Below are 14,103 nucleotides of genomic sequence, written 5' to 3'. Positions count from 1 at the left end.
GTGCATTGACAATCATTTTGAATTTGAAATCTGGTCAATTTAGCATATTTTAGGTTCTATGCTTAAAAAGATGCCTCAAAGTGCATTTAGTCTCAGTAGAAAACTTGAAGAAAGGCCAGTTTCAATTAAATAAGCAGAAAGCTTACTTGGTATATGTTGAACATTAATATACTTTCATCAGTACAATAAAATAATTACTAAATGTATCTCTAATGAAAACAATGATTTTACTGCATAAAAATGAATGAAATACTTTAAAGGAACATTAGAAACAAAGCTTATCCTTTTATGCTTAGGAGAGCTCTAAGTAGAAACCTCTTTCGCCCCTGCAAGGTAGAAACAAGGTTCATTTTTCCTTTAAAAGAAATGAAAATGGCTACAATATAAGATCTCTGATAAGGATTCTCTTAGAATCCTCCCAAGAAATATAAAGATGCTCTGTGAATGACCAGATTAAGTTGCAAACCCTCAAACGTAATATTATTCTTAGAAACAACATCAATGCAATTAATTTCTACTTAGGTAAAAAAATGTGTCAATGTAAATATGGGCAGATATGTAATCCAAATTCAAGTTCCAAATTCAAGTTTCAGCATAAAGAGAATACTTATAACTAAAGTTGCTCAAAATGTGAACTTTCCAAGGCATCTCTGGTCAAATTTTTCAAAAGTGGTATTTCTTGGCTTTGCCTTTCACACCTTTGGTTTTCCCACATGCAAATTCAGCTCATCAGTATGCCTAAGGAAACTAGAGCAAGAAGTTCCCAGTTGTAAATGCAGAGGGTGATTGCCACCTCCTTCCAAAATCAGGCTCTTAAAACTAAATTGTGTCAAATGAGAATCACTGGGGGGAACCATACTTTTAAAATATGGTAAGAGAAAATATTTTTAAAAGAGAGATAAGCACCAACTACAAGCATTAAGGTAAGGTAGGCAAATATTCCTGATAAGGCAATGTCATGCTAACTCCAGCTGAGCAGACAGAGCACAGGGGATCTCCACAAGCTTACTTGTAAATCGGAAGCATTATAGGTAGTGCATGAGATAAATGGGGAGCGATCTCAAGCAGGTTGGCACGCTCATGAAGTGCTTCTTTCACCATCCTGTACTAAAAAGCAAAATATGGAAAATTAGCTTGGCAGTAACAGATTATGGTGTTTTCCAAAGGGGGAAAAATGCCCTGCCAACTGATTGATACACACAACCCTCTCTACCTCTGAGCCAGGAAATATCTTAATCATATTTCCAATAATACATCATGCTGTCAACTTCAAGGATTTTTAGAAACCTTCACTGGATTTGCATAGGGGGAAAACATGCCATTGGGGTTCCCAGATGTAAGATATTTCCCTGACTTGAGCTACATGATTATACAAACCATTTATCTTGTATTCCCTCTATTGTTGCCCCAGCTCCATAAAACATTTGTCCCTGCAAGGGATGATAGATTACTCAATGGGAGGCACCTTTAGATTTTTTGCCTTACACAAACCACCCCCACCAATGTAGATCAGAGATGCCTTTCAAAGAGGGGCATGGAAATGGCAGGTGCACAACTACTGAACTCAAGTTGTTATTAGTCGTCTGTAGGCAAAACAGAGATGGAAAATTCTTTTGAATTTTTATTTTCTAGAAAATGCCACTGCCTCCTCCTAGCCTGGGATGATTGGACACATGGCAGAATTACTGTGTGGAAAATACACCTCAAATCTTCTTTCCCCTTAAGAATTTGCCACTGATAACATGACCAGATGGTGACAGCTATAGGAGAGAAAGGAGCCAGAGACTGCCCCTGAACTAAAACAATGGAATACAAAATACCCTTAAGGGGCAAGGGGCTGAATCATGGTTGCTCAGAGACACCAGGTTCAAAAATGGTTCAGCAAATGTGCTGCTTGGATGACCTCAGATTACCCATAAATGGGTTGGAGGGGAGGCTGGTGTAGGGGGTTGTTTTTTGTACTCAAATTATGATTTCACTGGTATGCAGAACTCCTGGTGAGAAAAACATCCCAACACAGATGTGGCACCTACTCCACATCTCAGTCTTAGAGAGCTGCCTAGGTACATAAAAGATTAAATGACTTTTCCAGGGTCACATACCCAGTATATGTCAGAGGCAGGACTAAAACTGATTCATGCTGCCTCTAACACTACAGTAAAAAACTGTCATACCTCTCCTGAAAAATACTCCTGCAGAACACATTAAACAGATATTTCCAACAGGAGAAAACATGAAAAGCCATTTAAAACCCTGATTTAATTGGAGAGGGGAAAACAGCATAGTAGCAATTTTTGTTTAACAACTAGCACACACAATTACCTGCTCATAATCCAGGTTCAAGATGGCCTTCTGAAGATATCTCACCCCACCATGGATCAGCTTAGTGCTTCGGCTGCTGGTCCCTGATGAGAAATCATCTCTTTCTACAAGGGCTGTTCTTAGTCCTGTGTAACCAGAAAACCAAATTAACTTCTTAAATTACACAATTTGTATGTAATTCATTAAAGGCACTTCTCCAGGGTAGAGACAATCACAAGAAAAATTACTCTGAACATGGATAAATTTGTATTCAAAATGCACTGCACTGTCTATATTATAATGAAGAGATTTTAGCCTCTTCCTAGGGGGAAAAAAGTCAAACCAGACTGGAAGCACATTAAACGTTAGGTGGATCACAGTTAGAAAATATCACAGCACAATTACACAGTCATAATAGGTGGGTGCTTTTAAAGGGATGAAATGTCAGCCAGTTTGATGCTCTGTGCTTTCCAAACATTTAGGTGCATGTACCCTCAAATATGCTTGGCCCTCACCCTAAGCACAAACTAGTTCTAAGGTCTCCAGTCAGTGTGGCTTGAACAAAGAAGTGCTTGATTTGCAATCAGAGGAGTCACTTAATTTCTCTGGGGCTCAGTTTCTTCATCCGCAAATTGAGAGATATGTAGTAGATGACCTCTAAGATTCCTTTTAACTCAAAGATTAACTTTTTTTGCCTTGGTCCCTTTATGACCTAGGTAAAGTCTATGGACCTTATATCAGAAAAATGTTTTCAAATCCACAAAACACATGAAATTTAAAAGTAAGCCAATTACATAAAAAACATAGTTCTCAAAATCATTTTTTTAAAAGTCCCTTTCTAGCTTTAACTCTATGATCAAATTTTCCAATTTTCAGCCTGGATCTCTCAAGAACCTTAGAATTCCAACCAGATAATATGTAAACATGGAAATATGATGTACTTAGAAATGTACAAGTAGATGCAATTTAATATAGTGTGAACAGAGCATGGGAGTACGAATGATACATGACAAAAAATAGGGTAGAATGAGGTTAAGCAAGGTCAAGTCAATTGTGAGTCTTCTTGTCACTTCCTTCCCTCCAATCTCCCCTTATTTAAGGGTTCCAAAGACTTTTCTGGCAAGTTATAAGAAAGAACAAACAGCCTTTGAAACCTGAGACTAGAAATAACTCAGACTTCAAAATGCCCCATTCCCTCCTTCCTATCCAAAACTGGGTTAGGCTCACCCCTATGGCAACCCCCAGAGTCCCATTAAGTAGCACAGGGATATAAGCCAAGGGTCTAAGTCCACCACAAGGTGTATATGCTTGGCAGACACATGAAGGACTCAATATGACAGGATCCAATTATTCTAAGAATATCTGGAATGTTTCACAGCCACAATACTCATAAAATAGATTTTAAGCCTATATTCAAACCACTTATTGTAATTAATACCACAAGGCCACTTTAAAAACAAGCAGTTTAAATATCATCATAAAACCAGGGCAGCTTCCTTGACTCAAAAGGGCAATGTTTTTGGAAACTATGGAGGAAGAAAAAGGATAGTGAACTCGGATTTAGAGTAGATACTTCTAATATTTTGACTACCTAATTAAGGACCACATAAATAATTAGTAAGAGATTCATTTTTGCCTTTAGAAATAATTACGTTGAAGATACAAATGGATACCACATTTCTGAAGCATTCATCCCTCAGTTATGTTTTGTAAGATTTAGTCATAAAAAGATATAGCAAAATATACCAGGAAATGGGCATAACATATTGCGGAAGGAAGGAAGGAAGGAAGGAAGGAAGGAAGGAAGGAAGGAAGGAAGGAAGGAAGGAAGGAAGGAAGGAAGGAAGGAAGATGGCTAAAAAACTGTAGTATGTGAATATGCTAGGGATTGGACCTGTGATTTCATCAGTACAGTACAGGGAATCTGGGATGAGGAAACTCCTTCCAAAAATATAGACCATCATCTTTTCTCTAACTTCTGTCTGTGTTCATCCTTCATTTTTGAAGACTATGACACCAGAGAAATGATGACACGACTTGCACTTGACTTTGTTTTCAGTGAGGGAGGGCTGTACAAGGTTACCATCCTCACTTTCCCCTCCTGAGCCATATAGATCCAGTGACCAGATTTTCCTCAGGAAGACTGAAGAAGGTCCAAGATGCAATGGGAGACCTTGGCCTATTCAGGTACTCACTTAGAGTGAGGTAACACCCATTCTATCTTTTCTTTCTTTCCTTCTTTCTTTCTTTTTTCTTTCTTTCTTTCTATTTCTCTTCCTTTCTTTCTTTTCAGTCTGTATGTCTTTCTTTCCCAAAACCTTAAACCCAGTGCACTCTGAAGCCCATACATTGCACAACAATAGGTCCCTGACCAAACCCCACTTAATGACTCTTTTGGGGACCCTCCTGGCTTCAGAGTGGTTATCAACAGTAACTGTCGCTCCCTCCCAGTTTGACTGGCTTATTTTTTTTCTTTTGCCCATTAAAGGATCTATTCCCTGATTACTTCTTAAAGAGTCTATTCACCAAATGGGCATTACACCTCACTCTAAGTGAGTATCTGAATAAGTCAAGGTCTCCCACTGCATCCTGGGTCTCATCTAGTTATCCTGATGAATATCTAGTCACTGGATCCAAATGGCTCAGGAAGAGAAAGTGAGGGTGGTGATCTTGCACAGTCCTCCCTCATTCAAAACATAGTCAAGTGCATATCATGTCATCATTTCTCTGATGTTATGATCTTCTTTGAAAATGAAGGACAGAAGATGGCGGAGTAGAAAGACAGATACAAAGGCTCTCCCCACACAGCCCATAAAATACCTGTAGAGAGGGACTCTCAACAAATTCTGGAGCAGCAGAAGTAGAGAACAACAGAGTGGAGGAGATTTCCAGCCCAGGGTGACCTGAAAGGCCCACGGGAAACGTCTATTGCATGGGAGGTAGAGCAGAACCCAGCCCAGCCTTGGCCACGGTACGCAGCTCGCGAACAGCCCTCAGGCGGCAAAATCTCCAGTCACGGTAGCAGCGGATTCACAGATCCCTCAACCCACAGGTGCCAAAGGTCAGTGACAGGGTTTTTTCAGTTGGCCAGGGAGGAAGAAGGGCCTTCCCACAGCTCTGGCAGCAGGCAGCCACCAAAGAGGCCACATCAGCAAGCGCAGCAGCCACATCCATTGTTGGAGTGTAAAAACCCTGGGGGCACTGAGGAGCTGATTCTTGGCTCTGCCCTGTGTGGAGGCCCTGGAGGAGCTGGTCTTTGTCTCACACTGAATGGTGGTCCTGACCATCCAGCTTACCTGAAAATCAGCCCCCAGTGCTGACTTGGCAGAACTGGAGGCCAGGTGGCTGTGGAGAGGTAACTGCTAAGATTCAATGGTCTCAGGCCATGGAAGAGCTCAAAAAGCATTTTGAAAATCAAGTAAGAGAGATGGAGAAAAAATTGGGAAGAGAAATGAGAGAGATGCAAGAAAATCATGAAAAGCGAGTCAACAGTTTGCTAAAGGAGACCCCAAAAAATTCTGAAGAAAATAATACCTTTAAAAATAGGCTAGCTCAATCAGCAAAAGAAGTCCAAAAATCCAATGAGGAGAAGAATGCTTCAAAAAGCAGAATTAGCCAAATGGAAAAGGAGGTTCAAAAGCTCACTGAAGAAAATGTTTCTTTAAAAATCAGAATGGAACAGATGGAGGCTAATGATTTTATGAGAAACCAAGAAATCACAAAACAAAACCAAAAGAATGAAAAAATGGAAGATGATGTGGAATATCTCTTTGGAGGAATGGCTGACCTGGAGAATGGATCCAGGAGAGACAGTTTAGAAGTTGTGGGACTGCCTGAAAGCCATGATCGAAGAGAGAGCCTGGACATCATATTTCATGAAACTGTCAAGGAAAGCTGCCCTGATGTTCTGGAACCAGGGAGCAAAATGAATGTTGAAGGAATCCACCGATCACCTCCTGAAAGAGATACAAAAAGAGAAACTCCTGGGAACATTGTGGTCAAATTCCAGAGTTCCCAGGTCAAGGAGAGAATACTGCAAGCAGCTAGAAAGAAGTAGTTCAAGTATTGTGGAAATGCAATCGGGACGACACAGGATCTAGCAGCTTTTACATTAGGGGACTGAAGGGCATAGAATATTATATTCCAGAAGTCAAAGGAACTAGGACTAAAACCAAGAATCACCTACCCAGCAAAACTGAGTATAATACTTCAGGGGAATAAATGGTCTTTCAATGAAATAGAGGACTTTCAAGCATTCTTGATGAAAAGACCAGAGTTGAAAAGAAAATCTGACTTTCAAACACAAGAATCAAGAGAAGCATGAAAAACTAAACAGCAAAGAGAAGTCATAAGGAACTTACTAAAGTTGAACTATTTACATTCCTACATGGAAAGATAATATTTGTAACTCTTGAAACTTTCTTCAGTATCTGGGTAGTTGGTGGGATTACACGCACACATACACACACACACACACACACACACACTCACACACACACACACATAGAGAGAGACAGAGAGCACAGGGTGAATTGAATAGGATGGAATCATATCTTAAAATAATGAAATTAAGCATTGAGAGAAATATATTGGGAGGAGAAAGGGAGAAATGGAATGGAGCAAATTATCTCTCACAAAAGAGGCAAGTAAAAGACTTTTCAGTGGAGGAAAAAAGGGGGGTGGTGAGAGAAAAAACATGAAGCTTGCTCTCATCACATTTGACTAAAGGAAGGAATAAAATACACACTCATTTTGGTATGAAAACCTATCTTACAATACAGGAAAGTGGGGGAGAAGGGGATAAGCAGGGTGGGAGGGATGATGGAAGGGAAGGTAGTAGGAGGAGGGAGCAATTGGAAACCAACAGTCTTGGGGAGGGATAGGATCAAAAGAGAGAATAGAAGAAACAAGGGGGCAGGATAGGATGGAGGGAAATATAGTTAGTCTTACCCAACACAACTATTATGGAAGTCATTTGCAAAACTACACAGATATGGCCTATATTGAATTGTTTGCCTCCCCAAAGGGAATGGGTGGGAAGGGAGGGATGAAGAGAAGTTGGAACTCAAAGTTTTAGGAACAACTGTTGAATATTGTTCTTGCAACTAGGAAATAAGAAATACAGGTAATGGGGTATAGAAATTTATCTTGCCCTACAGGACAAAAGAGAAGATGAGGATAAGGGAAGGGAGGGATGTTAGAAGGGAGGGCAGATTGGTGATAGGGGTAATTAGAATGCTTAGCATTTTGGGGTGGGGGGGAGGGGAGAAATGGGGAGAAAATTTGGAACCCAAAATTTTGTGGAAATGAATGTTGAAAACTTAAATAAATAAATTTAAATACAAAAAAAAAAGAAAGAAAGAAAAAAGAAAGTGAAGGACAGACCTGCGAGTAGACCAAGCTGCCTTAATGGGGACCAGCCAGCTGGGTAACTCAGCTCATCAGCTCCCTGCTATCCCCTTTCTCCAACTTAGAATTGCCTACAGGAACGAAGATGGTAAGTGAGCAACCAAGAGGTCAGGCAATCAAAGGACAAATGGCAGCAACAACAGTGTGAAAGAGTGAAGACTTGAGCCCAGGTCTTCCTGGGGCTGGCTCTCCATCTACTTCATCACAGTTCTCACATTAATGTAACTATCATTACTATCATTCTGTAAGAAATTATGATTAGGAAAATTCAGATAAAACTGGGAACACTTGTATGAGCTGATACATGGCAAAGTAAGGAGAACAATATACACAATTACCATTAATAATATGAAAGAAAACAACACTTAAAGAGATCATTAGTCGATTCCAGATGACTGATAAATGAAACATCCTTGTTCTTGGTAGAGAAATTGGGAAGAGTGGCGGAGGAGAAACTCCAGGTGTAGAATAAGTCTCATGTGATCAGACTCAGTTGATGCACTAATTTCTTTTCCCTAACTGTATTTTGTGAGAATGGGGGAGGGAGGGAGGCTGAGGGGGACAATTACTAAGAAATGATGACCATGTTGGGTTTTTTTAATCAATAAGACTTTTTAAAATACAATTTTAAAAGATTTAATATTTTCCAATAACTTGTAACCATAGAAATCATCACATTTCAGAATACATCATAAAATGAGACAGCACAAATGTTTATGTATCACAATGAACAGTTCATCACACATTTATTTGCCTCAATCTGATTAATTCCTTAGCTGGGAATCGATCCACAGAATCCAAACATATGATTCCTTCAAAATAAGTAGTACGTAAACATTTCTTACTATATTCCTAGGTTGATGCTAGCTTCTTAATCCAGCAAGCCTTAGAGAAATATAAACAGTTAAGGATTCAGCTAGTTGTTGATGACACAAAAATTTGTGGAGACGTTTCCTGCCTTTACAGAGTTTTATTTCAACTGGACAGAATAAAAAATGGAATGGGACGGAGAAAAGAAGGAAACAAGTGTTAAGGACCTACTTACTATGTGTCAGGTATCATGTGAAGTATTTTATCTCATTTGATCCTCACAACAACCAGTAGTTATTATATTGTTATATATGTATATATTTACATATATACATATGTATAATATAATATATCCCTATTACTATCCCTTTTTTATAGCTGAGGATACTGAGGCTGGCAAAGGTTAAGCAACTTGCCTAAGGTCACAGTAGTAACAAATGTCTGAGGCTTCATTTGAACTCTTATCTTCTTGTACCCAGGCCCAGCTCTCTAGCCACTGTGCCACCTAGATCCTTTTGAAATGATTTGTCTTCTATAGCTTTAGGAGGTGAACAGGAAACACCTGAGTGTAGGTCTTGACCTTGATAACCCAGAGGTATCTCAAACTCAACATGTACAAAATAGAGTTCATCATTTTTTCACTCAAAATACACCCACTTTCTCATTTCCCTCTTTTTAGGGCACTGCCAGTTTTTTCAGATGCCCAATTTGCAACTTCAGGGTCATTCTCACTTCAGCATCCCTGCCTTATCCAAAAAAGTTGCTAGTCCTTTGCTTTGCTCACGCAGTGACCATCCTAGCTTGGGCCCTTGTCACCTATTGCCTAGACTACCTCATAGTATCCTGACTGACCTCAGTCTATTCTCCATGCTGCTGTCACCCTGGTATTTCTAAAGCACAAATTTAGCCAGTTCACTCAGTGACTCAACAAGCTTCCATGGTTCCCTACTGCCTCTAAGACAAAGTCCAAATTCCGGTCTGGCATTTTAAAGTCCTTCCAATCTGGTTTCAACCTATTTTTCAAGATTGATTTTACTCCCTCTCATACAACCTCAGTTCCAGGCAAAATGACCTGCTTACTATTTCTAGTGCAGGGCAGCCTATCCCTGGCCTCCATGTCTTGACATAGGTTCTCCCTCACGCTTGGAATATTCTCCTTCCTCGCCTCTTTCTCTTGAAATACTATAACTTCCTTCAGTCTTAAATCAAACGCTACTTCTTATATGGGACCCTTCCTGATGGCACTTCCCTCCCCACATTCCAGAAGTTATTTTATATTTCCCTATCTATATGTTGTTTGTCTCTTTTAGAATATAAATTTCCTGAGTTGAGAAGCAATTTCATTTTGTTGGCCCCGGCCCCATTGCAAAAGTTCAATATATGATTAAATTTTTAACCACTCACCACAGGTGTCAAGAGTAAGAGACATATCTATTTATTCCATTGTGCAGAAATATGGATAGATCACCCAAATCCCTGCAGCCTTCATGAATCAGAGGATGGATTCATAATGACAAGGGGATGTACAGAATCAGCCTAGTGGCAAGTCCTAAATCAGCCTTGCCAAGCTTAGGAAAAACAGGAGATGTATTCTGGTGCAAAAGTGAGGATTCTGTTTTGAAGGACATGCCCTCTCAAACTAGATAGTGTCATGGGGTCAAACTTACACCCAGGGAAGCTAGATCAGAACAGTGTAGAAGTATTATCCAATTCAGTAAGATAAATCTTTTATTTGAACTTCTAATTATCTGAATGAAAATTTTCTTTTCCCTTGTGAATAAATATTATTGCTTAAACCCCAGCCGGTTCTTATAAGGGAAAAAGAGAATGTTTGCTAGAAAGTGGCATCCAAATTTATCAGTAGGAGCTAAAGAAAAAAAAAGTAAATAGGGATAAGGTATGTAAAAAGTAAGTTAGAAAATGCCATCCCTTTTTCGTAAGCAAGCAACAACAGGATGTTAAAACTGGAACCACAAAATGTTCAGTGAGTACCATCCAAATTCCCAAATTCCATTTCAGCCCTACTTGTGGTATCACTAACCACTTTTCTTAAATACCAGAATGTTAAATCTTTTTGGAACCCTGCTTGAAAGCGTAGAATATACATTGCCCACAGATCCAGTTGTGGATAAAGCCTGATCAAGTTACCTGCCAATCTCAGAGGACTGTTCTAGATACAGATATTTGGAGATCCTAATGAGATCCTTAACACCCCATACTCCCAACTCCCTTTAGGGTTGGCCCTCCATGCTCAATTTCCCATGGCCAAAAGTAAGGACACCTTTAAACAAACATTTATTGTGACACTGTGGGGTGTAGGGTGTGTTCAGGGAGGACCAGTACCTTTGGTGTGATGGCTGCCAAGTCCTTTGCAGGGCTCTTTCTACCTTTGGTGTCCACCTGTTCTGCCTAACTCTCTCCTGTGGCTCCAAGAAGCTGCAGCATGTGCAGTGGCCACACCCCAGTAAACCATTTCAGCAGACAGGCCAAACCAGGTTGAGGGTAACTAAGGGTTCTCAAACCCATTGGTGAGTTGGGGGGGGTGTCTACCCTAAGGATGTGAAGACTTCATCTGGTGGAATAGGTGGATGAAACAATTTGCCCCAACGGCCATGAAGGCAGATGAAGGAAGTGATGTGGAGTGCTTAGAGATTGGTGAGACACCAAAGATGCCAATGTCATCCACTGTATCCTAAGGCATTGCCAGCCATCCTGACTCTGCCCTGCTACCAGACTATGATAACTCTGGAGGAGAGAGTGAGGCTGACGACTCCGTGCAACTCTGCTTCACTTAAACCCAATTTATGCCTGAATCAAAAGACATCACCACACCATTTCACTATTATGCCTCAAAGTCCTGTGGTGACAGGCAAGTGATGCAGCAGGTGTGGATACATTGGGAGCTGTAGTCACAGCCCTGCACATAGGGGGCCCGGGCCATAGGGTTGTTTCTCACTGGAAGCAGCAGTGGGACTCAGCAGCCCCCTGAATGTTTGAGCAGCCTTTTAAGAATCACACTGCTCACCTCCTGGTGTGAGGAAAGGGCTAGAAAAGGTGCCCTAAACATTGCCTGCTTATCCAGCCCTGGACTAATTACCACGGCAGGCAGGGAATTCTACTATGTGGTCGAAACACAAAAAAATATACGAAAATATCTGCAAAGATGATTCCACTCACCATCGGCACATGGAACGTGCACACACTAATAAACAACACAAAATCCAGTAGACCTGAAAGAAGAACAGCTCTTGTTGCAAAATAACTCAACAGGTATTGCATCCAAATAGCAGCCCTGAGTGAAACAAGGCTGGCAAATGAAGGCCAGCTTACTGAAGTTGGAGCTGGATACACATTTTTCTGAAGTAGGTGCAGTGAAGGGGAGTGCTACGAAGCTGGCGTGGATTTTGCAATCAAAACTAATCTAATCAGCAAGCTGGTATGCCTGCCAAAAGGAGTGAATGACAGGCTCATGACAACGCAATTGCCACTTACAGGAAAATGCCATGCCACCATCATCAGTGCCTATGCTCCCACCATATCAAACCATGATGAAGTCAAAGAAAAATTTTATGAAGACCTAGAGACCCTTATCATCAATGTGCCAAAAGAGGACAAGCTTATAATGCTGGGTGACTTTAAGGCCAGAATAGGCTCAGACTACCAGACTTGGCAGGGAGTCCTAGGGAGGAATGGAGTTGGAAACAGCAACAGTAATGGTCATTTACTGATGAAGAGTTGTGCATCGCATCACCAACACGGTCTTCTGTTTACCTAAACACAATAAAACTTTATGGATGCACCCTCACAGCAAACATTGGCATCTAATAGATTATGTGATTGTAAGGAGAAGAGACAGACAAGATGTGAGAGTGACAAAGGCAATGTGTGGTGCAGAGTGCTGGATTGATCATAGACTTATCCTTTCCAAGCTAAATATTTGCATTAATCAAAAGCGCTGCTCCCAAGGCAAAATGACACCGAAAGAATTAATGTCAACAAATTAGAGCTCTTCTCTGAGCATGAACAGTTTGCTGCTGACTTGGAGGGAAAGTTGAGCCAATATATAGTTGGCAACAGTGGAGCAGAAAAGGAGTGGGCAGCTCTTAGAGATTTGGTGTACAGCACTGCATTTGCTCATCTGGGTCAGAACACTCGCAAACACCAAGACTGGTTTGATGAAAATTATGGGGAAATTCAGAAGCTGCTAAATGAAAAACATGAACTCCACAGGATTTACCAGCAGGATAGTTCATCCACTTCCAAGAAGGCAGCATTTAATTCCATCAAAAGCAAAGTACAAGCAATGCTTAGAGAGATGCAGGATTCCTGGCTCAGTAAGAAAGCAGATGAAATTCAATTTTATGCTGATAGTAACAATCCAAAGCACTTTTTTGATTCCCTGAAAGTTATTTATGGACCAAAAACTTATGGTGCATCACAACTACTCAGTGCTAATGGAGCCACATTGATTTAGTGATAAGGACATAATACTAGAGAGATGGGCTGAACACTTCCATAGTATTCTCAACAGACCATCATCAATCGATGCTGAGGCCACTGAAGTCTATCTCAGGTTGAAGTCAATCCCTCCTTAGCTGAACTTCCAACTGAAGAAGAGGTTTTGAGGGCCGTTAGGCTTCTTTCATGTGGCAAAGCACATGGTGCTGATTCTATTCCAGCTGAGATTTAGAAGGTAGGGGGACAATTGTTCATACAAAAGCTGACTGAAATTTTCCAGTTTATATGGCAAGAGGAGATTATCCCCCAGGAGTTCAAGGATGCCTCCATTGTCCATCTCTATAAAGGTAAAGGGAATAGATTGTCCTGCAACAATCACAGGGGGATTTCTCTCTTAGTCATTGCTGGCAAAATTCTTGCTAGAGTCCTCCTTAATAGGCTGATCCCTCACCTGGAAGATGGGCATATACCTGAGAATCAATGTGGCTTCAGAAAGGGCCAAGGAACAGTCAATATGGTGTTTGCTGCCTGACAACTCCAGGAGAAATACCAGGACCAGAACAGAGATCTGTACACAGGATCTGACCAAGGCCTTTGACACTGTTAGTCATGAGGGCTTATGGAAAATTATGCCAAAATTTGGTTGCCTAGAGAAGTTCATCAATATTGTACATTAATTTCATGATGGCATGTTTGCCCGAGTTCTGGATAATGGACAATGCTCTAGGGCTTTCCCAGTCACCAATGGAGTGAAACAGGGCTGTGTGCTTGCTCCCATGCTTTTTAGCATGATGTTTTCAGCCATGTTGTCAAATGCTTTCAATGAGGATGAACACGGTATCAAGGTCAACTACCATACTGATGGTAAGTTCTTCAATTTGAAAAGGTTACAAGCTAAAACCAAAGTGGAGGGAGTGTTGGTGTGTGATTTTCTCTTTGCAGATGATTGTGCACTCAATGCAGCCTCTGAAGCTGACATGTAACAAAGTAGGGATCAATTCTCTGCTGCCTGTGCTAATTTTGGCCTAATAATTAACACCAAAAAAACACAGGTGCTACATCAGCCACCACCACACCATCCATACGTGAAACCCTTGGTTACAACAAATGGAGAAGTTCTGAATG

The 14,103-nt window shown here is 40.7% G+C and overlaps 1 protein-coding gene across 6 annotated transcripts in view; it reads right to left on the bottom strand.

Moving 5' to 3' along the window:
• The window catches only part of GPD2 (glycerol-3-phosphate dehydrogenase 2), a 174,468-nt gene that overhangs the window by 70,709 nt on the left and 89,656 nt on the right, over positions 1-14,103 (bottom strand). For all 6 annotated transcript variants that reach the window (XM_072612016.1, XM_072612020.1, XM_072612017.1 and 3 more), the window contains exons 4-5: positions 2,323-2,447; positions 1,010-1,107 (exon numbers count right to left, since the gene is read on the bottom strand). In XM_072612016.1, coding sequence (XP_072468117.1) covers positions 1,010-1,107; positions 2,323-2,447 — 223 coding nt within the window. The remainder of the gene's footprint in view (positions 1-1,009; positions 1,108-2,322; positions 2,448-14,103) is intronic.

Source organism: Notamacropus eugenii, chromosome 5, assembly GCF_028372415.1.
Source record: "Notamacropus eugenii isolate mMacEug1 chromosome 5, mMacEug1.pri_v2, whole genome shotgun sequence".
Lineage (NCBI taxonomy): Eukaryota > Metazoa > Chordata > Mammalia > Diprotodontia > Macropodidae > Notamacropus > Notamacropus eugenii.
This window is presented reverse-complemented; position numbering and strand designations above follow the sequence as displayed.